Below are 17,244 nucleotides of genomic sequence, written 5' to 3'. Positions count from 1 at the left end.
GAGAAGCAAGACGTCCGTTTGCTTTATTGTCTGCTTGCGTACCGCTCCAGAGGTCGCGACAGAATTGAGATCATAAGTTTGTAGTACTGAGGCCTTGTTGATATAATGCGGAACTAAATGAATGCTTGTTATTCTGAAAAGTTCGGTATTTAGAAGTACGTAGTAGTGAAATAATTTTAAATTAAAGCTATTAGCAGTCGGTGCGGGATTTTTTAAAAGTTCGTTAATCTGAAAAGTTTGTTAATGTGGGGTTTGGTCTACCGAGATTTCACTGTATATTTTAATTCACTTTGAAACTGTACCTAAATGTTCACTTTCCCTATTGAGAGCCATGCCTGGAACACCCAACACTGACGTAGCCCTATATAAAGTGCAGCAAAGCAAAGTGCTGTGACGTCACACCAGATATTTAGTGACCTGAGCGACCTCGAGACCTCTGCCCCTTCTCCACAACATACGTATGTACCAGCAAAACATCGGTTGATACATAAAGCACTAACAGTTGCCATCGTGTTTATTTTGCTGGTGCTTGTGTAGTACATTTGTGTGAGAGCAGATGAAACTAAGCACCACAGATGTGAAAGCGTTATGTGGTCACGTGACAAAGTCAGCCACATTGTGCATCTCACTGGTCGGAAAATGAAATTGAAAGTTATCCACATAAATATGGTTATATTAATTTATTTAGTCAGAATACATGGATGTCGTTGCATGTACAATGCTTCCTAGTGTTAAAGAAGCACTTGCAGCGAAGAGCGTGCAAGCCACAAATGTGGTTACACTACCCCTTTGAGGGAAGTTCAAAACTGCTCTGCACTCACAATGGATAGGCACCTAAAGCCACAAGCCTTGGAACGTGTGAAAAGTATGTATGAGAATTTAAAGGCTAGTGCTGGCTGGATCAGAATATTTTTAGTGTAGGAGCTTGCTCTGCCAGCGGTTTACAAAATACCACAATGACAGAAGCTTAGCTTTCGTAACCATGTCATCAAGTTGCACCATAAAAATAGTATTGTGTTGTCAGAAACAGTGAACACTGGCCAGAACTTGGTGTGCTTGGATGGTCCCAAATACAACACCTTCAAAAACAGCATTTCCAACAGACCACTGATGCCAAGTGTCAACACTGCACAGTGATGCTTAGTGAAACCTCTAATGGGCAGAGGCTCGCTCCTCAGTTTTATTGAAAAGCAAAAGAATTCCCCATGAAGTTTTTCCAAAGAAATTTATAGCAGAAGCTTTATTTGCTTGACTGGTGCCTGGCAGTAGTGCCCCATTGGCTCTGGTGCTTGGCAGTAGTGCCCCAGTAGTGCTAACAAAAGAAAGCAACAACGCCTAATTCTCCGACTACTTCTAAGACCGCCTCAATTATGCACATTGCACAGACTATGTCGAATCACATTCGAAATTTCATGTGCAGCAAGGCACCAATCGATCCATTTCAGGGGCGAGCATGCAATTTCAAGAGGTCGAAGTCGAATCGCAAACCACCATATGAGTGCTACACGTGCGACCCTCGTTTTCATCAACAATATGTATCCCTTCCCATCAAGTGATCAAGTTCCCCTGATTCCGTACCAAACCGCAACTTGGATAGCCAGCGACTGCTACTGAAACGCAACCAAAGCTGACTAGGCCTAGCCTGCCGTTCGGTATGTTGCCACGAAAAATTTGACCAATAATGAAGATCCGGCGTTGAAAAGATCGCATCACTGAACCAAGAACAGCATGCGTGATATGAAGTTAGCGCTCGCAGTGGGAAAATCAAGAACGATGCGATTCGCCAAGCTTACACATGACAGCACACTGGCAGCAAAGGCGAAAGGTTGCGTAGTGAACGCGGTATCTGTAGCAAGCTCGATAACAATGACCCTTTTTCCGAGAAGAAACTGTTGAGTGCAGCCGATAAGGACGGGATCACAGGTGCCATGTTAGGTCGCACGTGGTGCCAAGGCTTATCCGTCACCGAGGCAACTGCCCTCTTTCTCGGTGAGCCCGTGCAGTGTGGCGCGGTCTTCTTTTGCTTTTCTTCTTTATCTCCCTTTGCTCTTTGTTTGTTCACTCCACGTCCCCACTTACTCCGTAACGACCTCGTCACTCGCTCCCCAGCAGCGTGCCCAGCGCGCCTCCTTTCAGACGTGCTCTTGCTACCACTTTTGTCACAACAATTTTTCGGCAACCGCATTATAACTCGCTTTTCATCTTAAGAGCGCTGCACAATAAGCAGTAGGCGTGTACATGGAGTTCTATGGGAAGGTAAGCGGGAGTCGAAAAACACCGCATTACAACCGGTTCTGCACTATAAGCAGTTACGTTATAAGTGATCTACCTGTAATATGTATGTTGCTTTCACTTCAAAGAAAAGAATGACCCATTTCATATATGGGATGCCCTCTGAACATAGGCCTTCACACGTTGAAGAAAAAGGTGAGGCCCTTGCAGACATCTAAAGGTAGATGTTTTTTATAAAGTTATAGAAACAGAAACACTTTATTTGAAAAATTTCATAATATTGAGAATTTCATAATGCCAACATTTGTTATATCAAGATTTAACAGTATATGCCCCTGAAAGGTGAGGGGGTACGCCCTATGCACGGCTGGCCTAGAAGCCTAGCTAGTGTTCTAGCCACACACAGTCATACTGTGCACAAAAAACATTGCCTTCTCGTAGCTCGAGTTGTCATAGCTACGATGGGTTCGGGCGAATAAGGCAACAGGCTACGTCAACAAAACAACACTTCATTGCTTCGCTAGCAATAATGTGTGAATGTCACAGAGGGACTGTCCGCTCTAAGAAGATAACAAAGTGTTATGCCCTTAGGTCTTTCGACGCGAATGTCCTTGGCTCACAGGGAAAATGGGGGGGGTTGTTTTTTGTCTGGTGGCCAGTGCAAGAGAGAGCCTCTGGCTGTCAGCACGCTCGTTTTTTCCACTGTCCCGGTTTTCTTTTCCCCAACGAGGGTTGCTTCCCTCACACAAGGGAGAGTACCTCATTTTTGCGAGCCGAGGAAGGGGATAGCGCGCCGGCCTCGGGAGTGAACAGCCTGTTGAAAGAGGCTTCATTGTCTCTATTGTGAAGGGACTGTCGTTTCCCCGCAGCTAGACTGCCGCACTGCCGCAAAAAGATAAAAGAGCATGAGCGTACATGCTTCCCCACATCCTCCTCCCTTTAAGAAGGCCCTTGAACGATAGAGACTGAAATATTAAAATATTCTGTTATTCATCGTCGAAAAAGGTTAGGACAGTGAGTCCCAATCCGTGCCCGCCTGCAGTTGGCCCTCTGCCATAGATGCTGTCGGTGCCAACATTTGTCTCTGCTGCATTCAATGTAGCCACCGCCTTTGCTGTGCCCGCTTCCATCGTGGCCAGCCATTGTCACTGCTGTCGCTTTTACCGTTGCTGTCGCCCTCACCGCCGTTACTGATGCCGTGGATCTAGTGCCAGTAGCACTCTGGTCTGGACCGTGTCCCATTGAGCCCTGCAGCACCAGATCGCCTACTTCGTAGTGCACGTTCCATCGTGTGCGGTTTAACTGATCCTTCCGCTGTGCCCTAGCAGTGCCGAGATCACGCTGTGCTTTATGTAACACTTTCCCTAGCTTCTGGCACATCTGCGTTGCATATTCAGCTTGTGTTCATGTCCCCACTGGTGCTCCACTGCGATCCCCGAGAACGGTCTCCATCGGATTTGGCAGTTTTCTCCCCAAGCTCAGGAAATAAGCTGCGTACCCAGTGAATTGGTCCATGGTCAATTGCACTGCAATCCTGCTCTTTGGAAAGTAGGTATCGCAGTTCTTGTCTTTCAGAGGATGCAACAAGCATGTGCTTGATGTTGCGATTGACTTGCTGCATGGGGTTCGACTGAGCATGGTAGATGGTTGTTTTCTTATGCTTAATGCCCAACATGGCACTCGTGTCAACCTTCACAGTCAAATAAGATGCACTGTCTGTAAGCAAGTGCTCAGGGAACCCGAACTTGGTGAAAACCTTCATAAGCTTCTCCAAGATCACTCAAGCTGTCACCTTCACAAGAGGAAAAGTTCTACCTATTTAGTGAAGTGATCCGTGACCACCAGCCAGAACTCGTTTCGGCGAATAGTTGTGGGGTACGATCACATTCTCTTTAATTGGAAAAAGACATATGCGTACATTCTCCTTAATTGGAAAAGTTTTCTGTTGCAAGTGAATGATGACCTCTTTGCCCCGCTCGTTCATTTCAACCTGATGATATCCATGGCTGGATCGAGTGTCGTGAAGTACTTTGCCCCGCCAAAGTTGGACACTAACGATGAAATGAATGAAAGAGGGTACAGGTCATTCTTTGTAACCTCCTTCAGCCAGTGGTAGCCTGCACAAAGATGATACGTATCATCTTGCTTAGGAACTAGAACTACCTGGAAACCCTATGGGCTGTTTGACCTCTCAACTACGCCTGTGTCGATGAGTTCGTCCATGGCGGCGTCAAGTCCTTTTCGCTTAGCCAAGCCGATTGGTCGGGGTTTGCATTTCCAGGGTTATGCATCACCCGTGTCAATTCTGAGCTTGACCAGCGTAGTTTGGGCTAGGCGGTCAGTGCGCATCTCGTCGTACTCTTACAACAGCGATGACAGCTGCGCTCTTTCCCCTTCATGATGGCTCAGTGCTTCTACCAAAAGCTGATGCACTAAACTTCCTCGTAGTGCAGCACATTGTTCTGACAGGGTGGTTAGTCGCTTTCTCGGCGCGCTTTCCGCATCACGTTCTCGCACCTTTTCTTCCAATTAGCATGTCTTTGTCAATGCGGAAGCCTTTGAGAAAGGCTTTAGCGCAATAACCGCTGTTTGCAATGCCAATGACGATACCTGAATATGCGAGGAAGTTTCAACCCAAAGTTACCGACATTAACAACTCGGAAAGATGCACACGTAGTGTTATCATCATCCTCTTTCACCATCATCATCATTTCTTCGTCGATGTCCTTGGCTCGCCAGAAAATTCCGGGGGTTGTCTTCTGTCTGGTGACCAGTGCAAGAGAGAGCCTCTGGCTGTCAGCACGCTCGTCTTCTCCACTGTCCCGGTTTTCCTCTCCCCAACGAGGGTTGCTTCCCTCGCCCGAGGAAGAGTAACTCCTTTTCGGGAGCCAAGGAAGGGGGATAGTGCCCCGGCCTTGGGGTGAACAGCCCTTTGAAAGAGGCTTCATTGTCTTTATCGTGAAGGGACTGACGTGTCCCTGCATCTAGATTGCCGCGCTGCCGCGAAAAAAAGCATGGGCACACGTGCTCGCCCACAAAGAATACGCTTGTGCGACCTTCATGAAGTTGAATAGAAATGTGAAGAACGTTTTTATCCGAGTAAGAAGTTATGACACATATATTCTTGTTTGGCGACTTAATTTTCAACATCCCATTCAAATTCATGAGTACACATGCGAAACCGTGACATGCTATATGAGCAGTACAATAAAAGTAGCAATATGTTTGAAAGCACTCGAGTGAGACACACACACGCAAAAAGCAAGGCACATGTATTGTTACCTACAGAGAATGGTTAGGTTTAGCTTTGTAGCTGGCCTTTCTAATAACAACACTTGTCTGTGCAACAAGGCCGGCATGCAAGAAAGGCACAGTACCTTGTGACTAATCTTGGCTGGCACTCCAGCAAATTCGGGAGAGCTGGCAAATGTGGTGAGGCTGTCCACGGCGTCTATCAGCGGTCGTGTGGCTTCCCCGCACCGCTGCCTGTTGGCATCACTAGGCTCTTGGTCCAGCATCTGGTGTCAATGCACAGTGACCGACAACAATGGCATTACTCTTCAGGAGCTAATAATGATATGTGTAGTTTAACGTCCCAAACCACCATATGATTATGAGAGACGCCGCAGTGGAGAGCTCCAGAAATTTTGACCAACCGGGGTCCTTTAACTTGCACCCAAATGCACATGGGCTTGCAGCATTTTCGCCTCCATCGAAAATACAGCCGCCGTTGCCGGGACTCAATCCCACAACCTGCGGGTCAGCAACCTTAGCCAGTAGACCACCCTGGTGGGGCTTGAAGAAGCTAATCACAGCGAGCTCTGCTAGCAGTGACGTCAAGCATGGCACTCCTGTACTTCCTATTGGTATGACAGTGTTGAGATTTTAGTAAGACATGAAATGATTGCTATAAACTTGGTTCCATAAACCATCATGACAATGCCAGCATCAATGCTGTGATGGGTATTTCTAGGTAAGCTGGCCCGCAGGTCTCTGGATCAAATTTCAGACAAGGGGGCAATGTTTTTGATGGAGGCAAAAAAAAGGCCTGTGTGCTTAAATTTAGGTGCATGTTACAGGGCCACTCACCAGACCCCATAACAAATATTAGTTAGACCGTGGAAGTTATTGTGTGTCTGATGAGGAGCATTATGACACTAAAATTTTTTCAATTGGTTCATTACGAGCTGAAAAAATTTTTACTGAAGCGGCCCGAAACGGGTATGAAAAGGGCGAGCTGAAAACCCTTGCAGCTCCCCTGCGTAGCCTTCGCAAGCCAAATCTCTTTCTACCCTCTCCGGGATGCGACCAAGAGGTCACGTGCGCATGACTTGCCTGAACAAGACCCAAGCCCCAAACACGCAAGCGGCGTTTATTTTTTAACCAGCGTTAATTTGTGGCCTACTGCCTGTTTCTGCAAGATGGTTAGGAATTGCTGCAGGATGGTTAGGAAACGCGTAGGAGTGATACTTTCACTTCCACAGCTGTCGTCTGCTCGATGCACTGATTACAAGAACATGAACGCATGTGAAACGTCGGCACATTAGCCCCACATGTATTTGCTATTCATGAGAAAAAATTGAAAAAATATGCGCACATTCCCATATTGCATCTCATTATTTATGTCAAGTATTGTCTTCAAGCAAAAAATTTCATAAACTATGCATTTAGTGTTAAATAATTTTCGCCATGTCACATACCACTGTTGCCAACGTCAGAGCACAGTCGCCTGCGTTTCTAGAAGACCAAAGTTACTGCCTGCCGTGTACGTAGGGCAATTCATACGTACACGTCATGCCCTCATTCTATAGACGCGCGCCCACGACAGAAAGGGGGAGCCGCGTTCATCTTAAAATTTGACCAATTTTCGCGGCGTGTAGCATTGCCAATTTCGGCAGAAAGGATCATGAATGCCCAATCTACGCATTGTGCTTGTCGGCTCAAAATTGCCAAACCTAGTAAGTGGCCCTTTAAAGAACCCGAGCTGGTCGCGAATTTCAGAGCCCTTCACTACGGCATCTCTCAATCATATGGTGGTTTTGAGACTCAAACCCCAACAATTATTACTATTATTATATCTTATATCGAGTACAACAATGCTATATGAATAAAAAAAGTCCTTAAGAGTATTGACTATAGCTGTGCGAAAACCAAAATTTCAGGAGTGAATATGAATAGAATAGAATACTTTTGAATATTCTGGAAATATTTCAGACCAAAATTGCAGAAGAAAAGTTGCAGCAGATTCCTAAACATATTTTTATCAGATAGCATCATGAAAGTGTTTCTATTGGCTTAAAAAAAGAAGTGGCAATATAAGGGTGAATTTTTCTTCGTTAGACGGTACATTTAGGAAAACTGCACGGCAATGATGCAAAGCAAAGTATAGGAGTAGAACACGGATATATCGAAGCCACAAAGTACAGAAACACATATGTTCCAGTCGAATCGTATTTTTACCCGCAAATTATTGAATGGCATTTTTACCCGAATGGTATTTTTACCCGTACTTCCCCCCCACCCCCCATAAACGTTATGGGGTATATATATGGGCATTTAAACATGGAAGTGTCAGCCAGCACCCCTGGTAGTCATGATGGCTACTGTGAAACATTTTTTTTCTTTCTGTTGGCATCACACAGCACGTGATGCCAACTAGGAGGGGTGGTTTTCCTAGTTGTCCTATCAAGAATCGTTCAATGCATAGACTGAATTGTACTTATGTACAGTATAGACCCCTTAATGTATCCACTTACAGTAGCAGCACCAGTTACGATGCAGACTTTTTCATCGACTTCCGTTCATACTATTAAACAACCACTTGTATACAGTTGCCGACTGATTTTTCAGACTTGACGGGAACTGCCAAATAGTCCCAAAAAGTCGTACAGTCTGAAAAAAATCACAGCATATCCACGGAATGAATGATGATGAGTGGGGAGAAGCGTCCGTTAGCCCGTCCGTGCTTCTGTCTGTCCACCCGACCATCCATGCGTCCATCCATGCGTCCATCCATGCGTCCAACCGTCTGTCTGTCCGTGCGTTCATCTGTCGGCATGTCCACGCGTCCGTCCATCTCTCCATCCATCTTCCAGTCTGTCTGTCCCTCAAAAGCCTCCTGATCTTGGAAAAATTACCGCCAGCCACTGTACCCTCCGCCGTGTGCTTGACCTCTTTCCCTCCTCGCACCCTTCGCATCCTCCGGGTCTCCGACACTTTTTCTGCACGATGATTGGTCTCCTTCGCAGTTTCCCTTGGAGACGCGTGGATCTTGCGCTTTGATTGTGTTTTAGGGGTGAAGCTCCTTAAGTTGACACGGGTTGTGGAGACTGAAAAATCGTGAACTCGTTTTTTTTAATTGCATTTTTGAAATCTACAGCTACTAGTGCACTTACCGTATTTACTCGCATGATCCTCGCACTTTTTTTGCCAGAAAACCGATGCAAAGTTGGGGGGAGCGAGAATTACGCCGGGAAAACTTTCCACGAAAACGCACTGAGCGAAAAAGAAAACGAAGTGGCCGCAAATCGGGATTCTCTCACCAGCAACTTACAGCAAGCTTTAAGAAGTACTAATTAGAACTTACTTCAATAATAAAAGCAAACGTTCAACACAAGGCAAGATTTACTTGAGACACAAAAAGTGGAAGCAAATAGTCGAGAATCGGAATACCATACGCGAAGCTTGTGGGCGTTGCGGACGTAGCGGTAGCGTTCGTCGCTCAACAGGAGCCCACGAAAGGTAAGCGTGGGACGTGAGTATTGGGCTGATGGCTATTTAACAGAATCGTCCGCAGTTTCCTTCCGAAAAAATAAAGTTTACCATCAATCCCAGTTTTAGGCACACGGCAGGCCCAACGCGTCTTGGTGGCTTTCAGCTGCCGTCACCAGTAGCGAACACATCACTCGTAGGCTCCGAAGGGTCTATTGGCGACCCTGTTGCCGTTGTTTAGCGCATGATCTATCACTTGCAACTTGAAGCAGCCGTGTGGCTTCAGTATCGCCCCATAACGTGCCAAGATTACCGACACAACATACAAAACATGCCACAACGCGCACTGGCCACTTCGGCTTGGCTTGGATTGAATTGAATCTCTGTGCATTAGTACGCTTTATGCTTAACCAATGGCGCCAGATGGCGCGCACTATCATCATCAATGGATGGAACGAGCAGACGACGTTATTGTGGCAGTTTTCGGGGGTGCGATAATTACTCAAGGAAAAAAAATCGTATTTTTCTTGGGCAATGTGAGGGGTTCGAGAATTATGCGAGTGCGAGGATTACGCAAGTAAAAACGATACAGATTCCTGACAGAAGGTACAAAATATGTCTAGGGGTGAAGCTCCTCTTAGTCTAACTTTGTCCTGTGTAAGGCGTAACCGGCAGTATCAGACAATAGAAGGCACTGGGTTCGGGCTAGTTGATACTGATCCATAGCTTATGTAAGCGCTAAAGGCACATACGTAAGATGAGCGAAGGACACAGGACAAGCGCTTGTCCCGTGTTATGGATCATACAAACAGACAGAGAGACGGACGAACGAAAGCATGAATGGACGCACGGATTGATGGAAGGACGGACAGACAGATGCACAAATGAACGTACGTACAGATGAACGTACGGAAGCATGGACAGACAGAGGGAGGGACGGACAGACAGACAGACAGACAGACGAATGCTTCACCCTATTCACCATCAATCACTCTGTGGATATGCTGCGATCTTTTTTTTCAGTGTTGTGTATCTAGGAAAAACTTTTAAAGCGTGTTTCCACAGATCAACTAAAGACCAAGTATTGAGTTTCAGAAAAAAGGCAGAAATACAGTCGCCAAAGAATTTTTCGGACTCCGAGAATTCAAAGTTGTTAAATATTTCGAACTTCTGAATGCGCCATCAAAGTTCCCATTGCATCAATGCATTTACGCGACTGATTTTTGGAACGAATTTATGTTACAAAATTCGATTTTCCAGACTTAATCGTTTGGTTTAATCTATGCCGCACAATTTTGAAAGCCACCATGTTGGCTTTTTGTTTGCTTGGTTGAGCTTTGCTTGCAGTGGCTAGTTGTGTGGCTTCCAAGACTAGAAGCATGCAGACCATATTTACTCGCATAATCCTCGCACTTTTTTTTGCCGGAAAACCGATGAAAAATTGGGGGGTGCAAGAATTACGCGGGGAAAACGTTCTACGAAAACGTACAGAGCGAAAAAGAAAATGAAGTGGCCGCAAATCGGAATTCTCACAAAAGCACCTTACAGCAAGCTTTAAGAAGTACTAATTAGAACTTACCTCAACAATAAAAGCAGAGGTTCAACACAAGGCAAGATTTATTTGAAACACAAAAATGGAAGCAAATAGTCGAGAATAAGAATACTATACGCGATGCTTGTAGGCGTTGCGGGCGTAGAGGTAACGGTCGGCGCTCAACAGGAGCCCTCAAAAAGTAAGCGTAGGACGTCAGTATTGGGCTGATGGCTATTTAACAGAATCGTCCGCAGTTCCCTTCTGAAGAAATAAAGTTTACCATCAATCCCAGTTTTAAACACACGGCAGGCCCAACGATTCTTGCTGGCTTTCAGCTGCCGTCACCAGTAGCGAACACAAAACTCGTAGACTCCGAAGGGCCTACCAGCGGCCCTGTTGCCGTTCTTTAGTGCATTATCTATCACTTGCAACTTGAAGCAGCTGTGTGGCTTCAGTATCGCCCCATAACATGCCAAGATTACCGACACAACATACAAAACACGCCACAACGCGCACTGGCCACTTCGGCTTGGCTTGGATTGAATTGAATCTCTGTGCAATAGTACGCTTGATGTTTAAGAGACGGCGCCAGATGACGTGCGCTATCATCATCAATGGCTGGAAAGAGCAGACGACATTATTGCAGCAGTTTTCGGGGGTGCGATAATTACTCGAGAAAAAAAGAAATCCTATTTTTGTTGGGTGATGTGGGGGATGCGAGAATTGTGCGAGTGTGAGGATTGAGCGAGTAAATACAGTATATCGTGAATTTAATGCCTATAATATCATTATTTTAGGTCTAAGACCCTTTATACGGCGCTTTCTAGCTAAATCTGAGCCGAAATCAACGTTGAAATTGCCCATTTTCTGTGAAACGCCCCTGCCCTTTCTTGTGTGCCAGCGCGGCCCACTTGGTCTCATTTGAGAGAGCCGTCTTTCGCCTTCAAAATCCCGCCAGAATGGATCCAATTCAACCATTCGCAGCTTGTAAAATGAGCGGCAAAAAAAGTATCAGAGCGCTGTCCTATTCGCTATTTCGCGCAAGTGGCTTGAGCTTGCCTCCCTATTGGTGGAGGCTCCTGGCTTCGTCTGCTCCGGGTATTGAGGTGCGCGTCCATGCGCGCCATTTTGCCTCAGTGTCAGCGGAGAAGTTTCACGATGTCAAATCCTGAGCGCGAATTCCGCACGCGGCACAAGTTTGGTGGGAAAAAGGTGCGAAGGTCGCTAGTAGCGAATTTCAAGAAGTGCTCCGTGATACAGCAAAACCCCCAAGGCGCTACATTCTCTGCGTCCCATGGCGAAGTCGTCGACGCTACCACGGATGGCCTAGCTACTGCATCAGTTGTCACGGAGCCTGTGCAAAGTCCGTCAGCCAGAGAGCCTTTGAGCAGCGGTCGCGTGTGTCTAGATACTATCTATTGGCAGCAATCCGACTTGGAAGAGAAGTGAGCTAAAGCCAAAGATAAGTTATTGGAGTTGTCGTTCGCTGCAGCGACAGAGTGGAAACGCGCATTCACGGTTGACGGTGCCAACGAAGCAGTTTGGCCTCCTGAAAGAACCACGTTCACAATTATAGATTTAGACACAGTGAACAGCACTTTGTTGGCATTTGCAAAGTGCAAGGCATGCGACGGAGAACTGCAGATTGTCCACGACGACCGGGAACTCGGACTCGCCGTGAAGTTGCGTTTTGTGTGTTTGACCTGTGGGGAGACTGCGTCGTGGAGCTTGTCACGCGTGCGTAGCGATGAACGCATGAAACCTTTTGCTGTGATTGTTTTGCCGTGCATGCCATGTAGGCAACGGGGAACAGACAGACCGCGCTGAATGATGTGTTCTCGTTGATGGGCATCAGGTGTCAGGGTCTTCACACAAAAACGTGGCAACACTACGTGAAGACGAAGTTGGCACCCGCGGCCGATCGTGCTGCACGCGATTTGACTAGCAACTGCATGCGGTCGGTTTGCGAACTTTACGCCGAACTTAATATAGGCCACAAGGGACACATCGTGGTGTCATTTGATGGGTCATGGTTGACTCGTGTTCATTCGTCGCATACCGGTCTCGGCACCGTCATAGAATTGTTCAGTGGGCTGGTGCTTGACTTTGTTGTTTTGAGAAACTTTTGGGCTGGATGAGAGTCAGGCCCAAAGGAAGGTGACCCTTCTTATGCAGCGTGGAAGGAACATCACCAGTGTCAGAAAAACAGTGACAAGAAGGCTGGGGAAATGGAGGTTGATGCTGCCCTCAACCTCTCTAGGAGGTCGCTTGAGCGGCACAACCTGCGCTACACCACGGTGCTTTGCGACGGGGATAGCCGCAGTTACCTTGCACTACAACAAGATAAGGTGTATGGGTATATCCCAGTGGAAAAAGATGACTGCATTAATCCTGTCCAAAAGCGTATGGGCACTGCTTTGCACAACTTGATTGCAAAACACAAAGGCCCTAACCTGGAGAGTCTTGGGGGAAAGGGCCGCTTGACAGGAGACCTGATCTCCAAGCTCACCAATTATTATGGGTGGGCTCTGAAGACACACAGTGGTGATGTTGATGCTATGCACACAGCAGTGATGGCCACTTATCATCACATCACGTCCAATGATGATGTGGCAAACCACACTCTGTGCCCACCTAGTCCAAATTCCTTATGCAAACAAAATGTGGCAAAGGCCGAGGAGGAGCCCATTCCCAAACATCGTCGAAAGCTGCCTCCACACGTCTGCCAAGCCTTACTTCCCATTTATGAGTGTTTGCCAGACAGAAAGCTGTTGCAAGGATGCCAGCGAGAGAAAACCCAAAATAATGAATGCCTGCATTCAATGATCTCAGTGCTGGCACCAAAGGAGCGACATGCTTCGCTATTCACGGTAGAGGCAGCTGTGGCAGAAGTAGTGCTCAAGTTCAATGCAGGTAATAAAAAGGCATCAGAAGACATTATGAAAGAGCTGAGCCTAACTGAGCTGGCAAAGCCGCAGTCGCATGGCTGAAAAGCATCAAAGACGCACGGCAGCATGAGTCAAGAAGCGACAAGCAACGGAGAACATGCACCAATCTCTGAAAAAGCGCCACACAGGGACTCATAGTCAAAAGGACGACATGCCCGGTGCATACTGAGCATTTTCAAGAGCAGTTATGTAAATGATTGAGTTTTATTTCTTTTTCAAAGTTTTCTGAAAACATGCTTTTTGGTGACTTTACAAGTTTGCCGGGTTGATATCTTGCAATCTAGAACAGCTAGAGCAATACTTTTTTCATTAACGCAAAGCCCAGTCTGTGTATTACAAAGTGCTGGGAGCAGAATTTCCATTTGCTGCCTATATAAATTTACAAGGTATTAAATTTGTATGTGATAGCCATGACATGACTGCTCAACTTTCATCGTCTGCAGAATCACTAGTTTTTCTTTAATTTGAAATCTGCTTGCAGCATTACACTTATTGCTAATTGCACTGTCTAGCTATGCTATAATATTTACTTTTTGATAAGCACTTTCTTTTCTATTGTCTCCGAAAACAATAGAGTGGCAGCATTGTGTGTGTATCTTCCAGATTAATTGACCTACAATAATAATTTTTGCATATTTTAAATCAGCAGGAGCAACTACATAAGGATGTCTATTTTCATCATGTTTGGTCCACAAATACAAAAAATATCTCCACACACCATGTCCCCCCTTAAAGCGGCACCCGTTCGTCCCTCGTAGTAGTGCGCAACATGTCTTAAGCTCTGACCTGCAAGGTGGTGCCAGCAGGAGATTTCTCCTGTGCATTGTTCAACAATAAAAAATTTGCAGCGTGCGCGTTAACTAAAAGCCGAATTCTCCCGTCTCTCATTCCCCATTAGCAGCCATTGGAATGTACATTGAGCGCTATCTGACAAGAAAAGATTGCTACGTTATACTCACTGGGTTGTAACCTCCTTGGTTTTAGAAAGGTTTAGCGAGCATTGGGCCGCAGTGCCATGAATACAGTGAACTAGTATATACCATGAACTTGAGGTGGCTAAAGGTGGGAAGTAGACACAAAGCGCAAGCCGTAACAAATTGTGCGCGTGCCACCTCTCGTTTAGTCTTTGGAATGTCCGCTGGATGGCGGTGCTACTATATGTGGAATATATGATGAAAAGATGCAAGATGGTGGTACTCGGAGTGTTGACTAGATAGACGAACAGACACACAGACAGATGCATGAACGGACAAACGGATGGCTGCATGAACGGACAAACGGATGGCTGCATGAACAGATGGACGCATGGACGGATGCAGGGGCAGATGCATGGACGAATGCAGGGACGGACACAAGGATGGACGTGCGACACACGAACAGACACATGCATGGACGGGCGGATGGACGTGCGGACGGTCCCACAGACGGACGCATGGATGGACGGAAGCAAAAACGAATGGACGGATGGATGCTTCGCCTCACTCTCCATCATTCACCCCATGGATTAGCTGCGATTTTTTTCTTTTTCGCTAGCGCCATTTTTTGCGGACGCTCTGCGTAACAAACGTAGCAAGCGCTTTGTTTTCTGTGCTTTGTGCGAGCACTATGCCGTGCTATTGCGCCTATGACTGCCACAACCACAATCAAAAAGGTTACGCACTTTTTATGATACCACAAGGTAAACGCGATGGCTTGCGCAAGCAGCAGCGGCTGCGCAACATTGGCCAAACAAACTTCGTTTTGACAAAGAACAGTGTACTTTGCGAGGTAAGATGCCTTTCTTATTGCTCATATCAAAGCATCCCCGAATGCTGCATTTGAAATATTGTTTCCACCTGCTTATCAACATACGTGTTTTTTTAGGGGCAAAGCTCCTTACGGCATAGTTCGTACGTCCCGTGTCCCCATAGTAGCCAGTTGGATTGCACTGGATGTCAATAAAAATGGTATCACAGCATATCCACGGAGTAGATGATGATGTTGATGATGACGAGTGGAACAAAGCGTCCGTCAGTCCATCCATGCTTCCGTGCGTGCATCCATTCTTCGTCCGTCAGTCCGCACGCTTCACCCCACTCGTCATCATTCACCTCGTGGATATGCGTGATTTTTTGCTCAGTTACTTGTGCATTGCTTCAAACTAAAGTTGTCATCAATATGCCCAATTCCTTTGTTAGAAACAAGAAGAAAGTCAAATCGATTAAGTTCTTATACAAAATTATGTCAGGGACAATTGTCTTAAATACACCTTGTTGCATTCAGCCAGCCTCTCCTTGAAATATCTGCTGTAAACATGATTGATCCTTGACACCCATATTTGCACGAACCCTATTGCAAAAACCAGTGCCACTAGGTACCAGCGTCTAGCGCCATGCCTGATTACGGGCCCAGTATGGCGCTAATACCAGAGCTTCTCATCGCTGGTACTGGGACGCTGGAGCGGCAGCGTCCCAGTACTCTGCACAAAATAGCTTCACAGTAGGCTTCTGCGAATACAGTCGCCGACCGATAAATTGGACACCAATAATTTGGGCATGCTCGGTAATTCGGACAGTCGCGCGGCACCGCCGATGGTCCAATAGAAGTAATGTGTAAAGACGAGCGATATTTCGGACAGCTGCCAGATCTACATTCGATAATTCGGATCCTGCCCGACTGTCGCGCACGCCGAATCGGCAGCCATTATCTCCTCTGGCACTCAAACCATAGAAAGTATGGCCTCAGAGATTAAAACGAAAGCTACATAATTGGTAATCTATGAGGCTTTATTTCGATCGCAACTTTATGTCTCAGAGATTTGTACTTAAAAATGCCGATCTTGGAGGCACGGCTCAACTGTGGGGGATCGTACCGACATCGCGATCATCCCACATTCCGGTTGCTGTATACACTCGCCACCCTCGCTGTGCGGCACGGCTGTGCGTCTATCGCCGTCATTCTGTCACAAGTGTGTGCGATACAGCGTTTTGCTAAATTCTGCGCGCGTTCATATTTATTGTGAGACTTGCTTTATTTTACGTCCATCTGTCTCACAAGATCCGAAGTTAAATGGCACCAACTTCGGCGCTGGCTGTGACCCTCAGCGCCGAAGGCCACGCCAACGAAACGCCGCAGATATACAACGCTAACCATGGCAAAGAAAGCAGCCATCATTCAGCAAGTGCTCAGTGGTCGTCCGCAAGTCGAAGTTGCTCGAGAGTTCAACATTTCGAAGCAAACCATATCGGACTACATGAAGAATAAGGACAAGATTTTAGGCGCGACGGCGACATCATCCGGAATTGAACAAAACCGGGTCCGCCAAGGTGTTCATCCGCAGTTGGAAGAAGCGTTGAGCATTTGGCTTAACGCTACCGTCTCTCAACGGGTTCCCGTTTCCAGCCACCTATTGAAGCAAAATGCCGAGACATTGGCGCTTCGCCTTGGCATTGATGGATTTAAGTTCAGCGATGGCTGGCTCCGGAACTTTAAAAAGCGGTATGACCTCGCTTCCAAAAAAACGTGTGGTGAGAGCGGTGCCGTGGATAGCACACAGGTAGCGAACTACTGCAGTGGAAAGTTGGTGGAGCTGCTTCGGTGCTACTCGGCTGACGACACCTTCAACCTCGATGAAACCGGGCTTTTCTATAAGCTACTACCGGAGAAGACACTCGCCCGTTCTGGAGAACCTTGCCACGGAGGTAAACTCAGCAAAGAACGAGTCACTGTCGTTGTCGGCTGCAACGCTTCTGGCACGGAAAAGCTCCTGCTGCTGGTAATCGAGAAATCAAAAAACCCTCGATGTTTTAAGGGGGAAAAAAATCTGCCTGTCTGGTACGA

General features: G+C 46.7%; 1 protein-coding gene across 4 annotated transcripts in view; it reads right to left on the bottom strand.

The window, feature by feature from the left end:
* The window catches only part of rhea (Talin_middle and talin-RS domain-containing protein rhea), a 908,869-nt gene that overhangs the window by 391,969 nt on the left and 499,656 nt on the right, over positions 1-17,244 (bottom strand). For all 4 annotated transcript variants that reach the window (XM_037423602.2, XM_037423605.2, XM_037423603.2 and 1 more), the window contains exon 37: positions 5,610-5,750. In XM_037423602.2, the coding sequence (XP_037279499.2) occupies positions 5,610-5,750 (141 nt within the window). The remainder of the gene's footprint in view (positions 1-5,609; positions 5,751-17,244) is intronic.

The sequence above is a fragment of the Rhipicephalus microplus genome, chromosome 4, assembly GCF_043290135.1.
Source record: "Rhipicephalus microplus isolate Deutch F79 chromosome 4, USDA_Rmic, whole genome shotgun sequence".
NCBI classification, from domain to species: domain Eukaryota; kingdom Metazoa; phylum Arthropoda; class Arachnida; order Ixodida; family Ixodidae; genus Rhipicephalus; species Rhipicephalus microplus.
The sequence above is the reverse complement of the archived record's forward strand: the minus strand, read 5'-3'. Positions and strand labels throughout refer to the sequence as shown.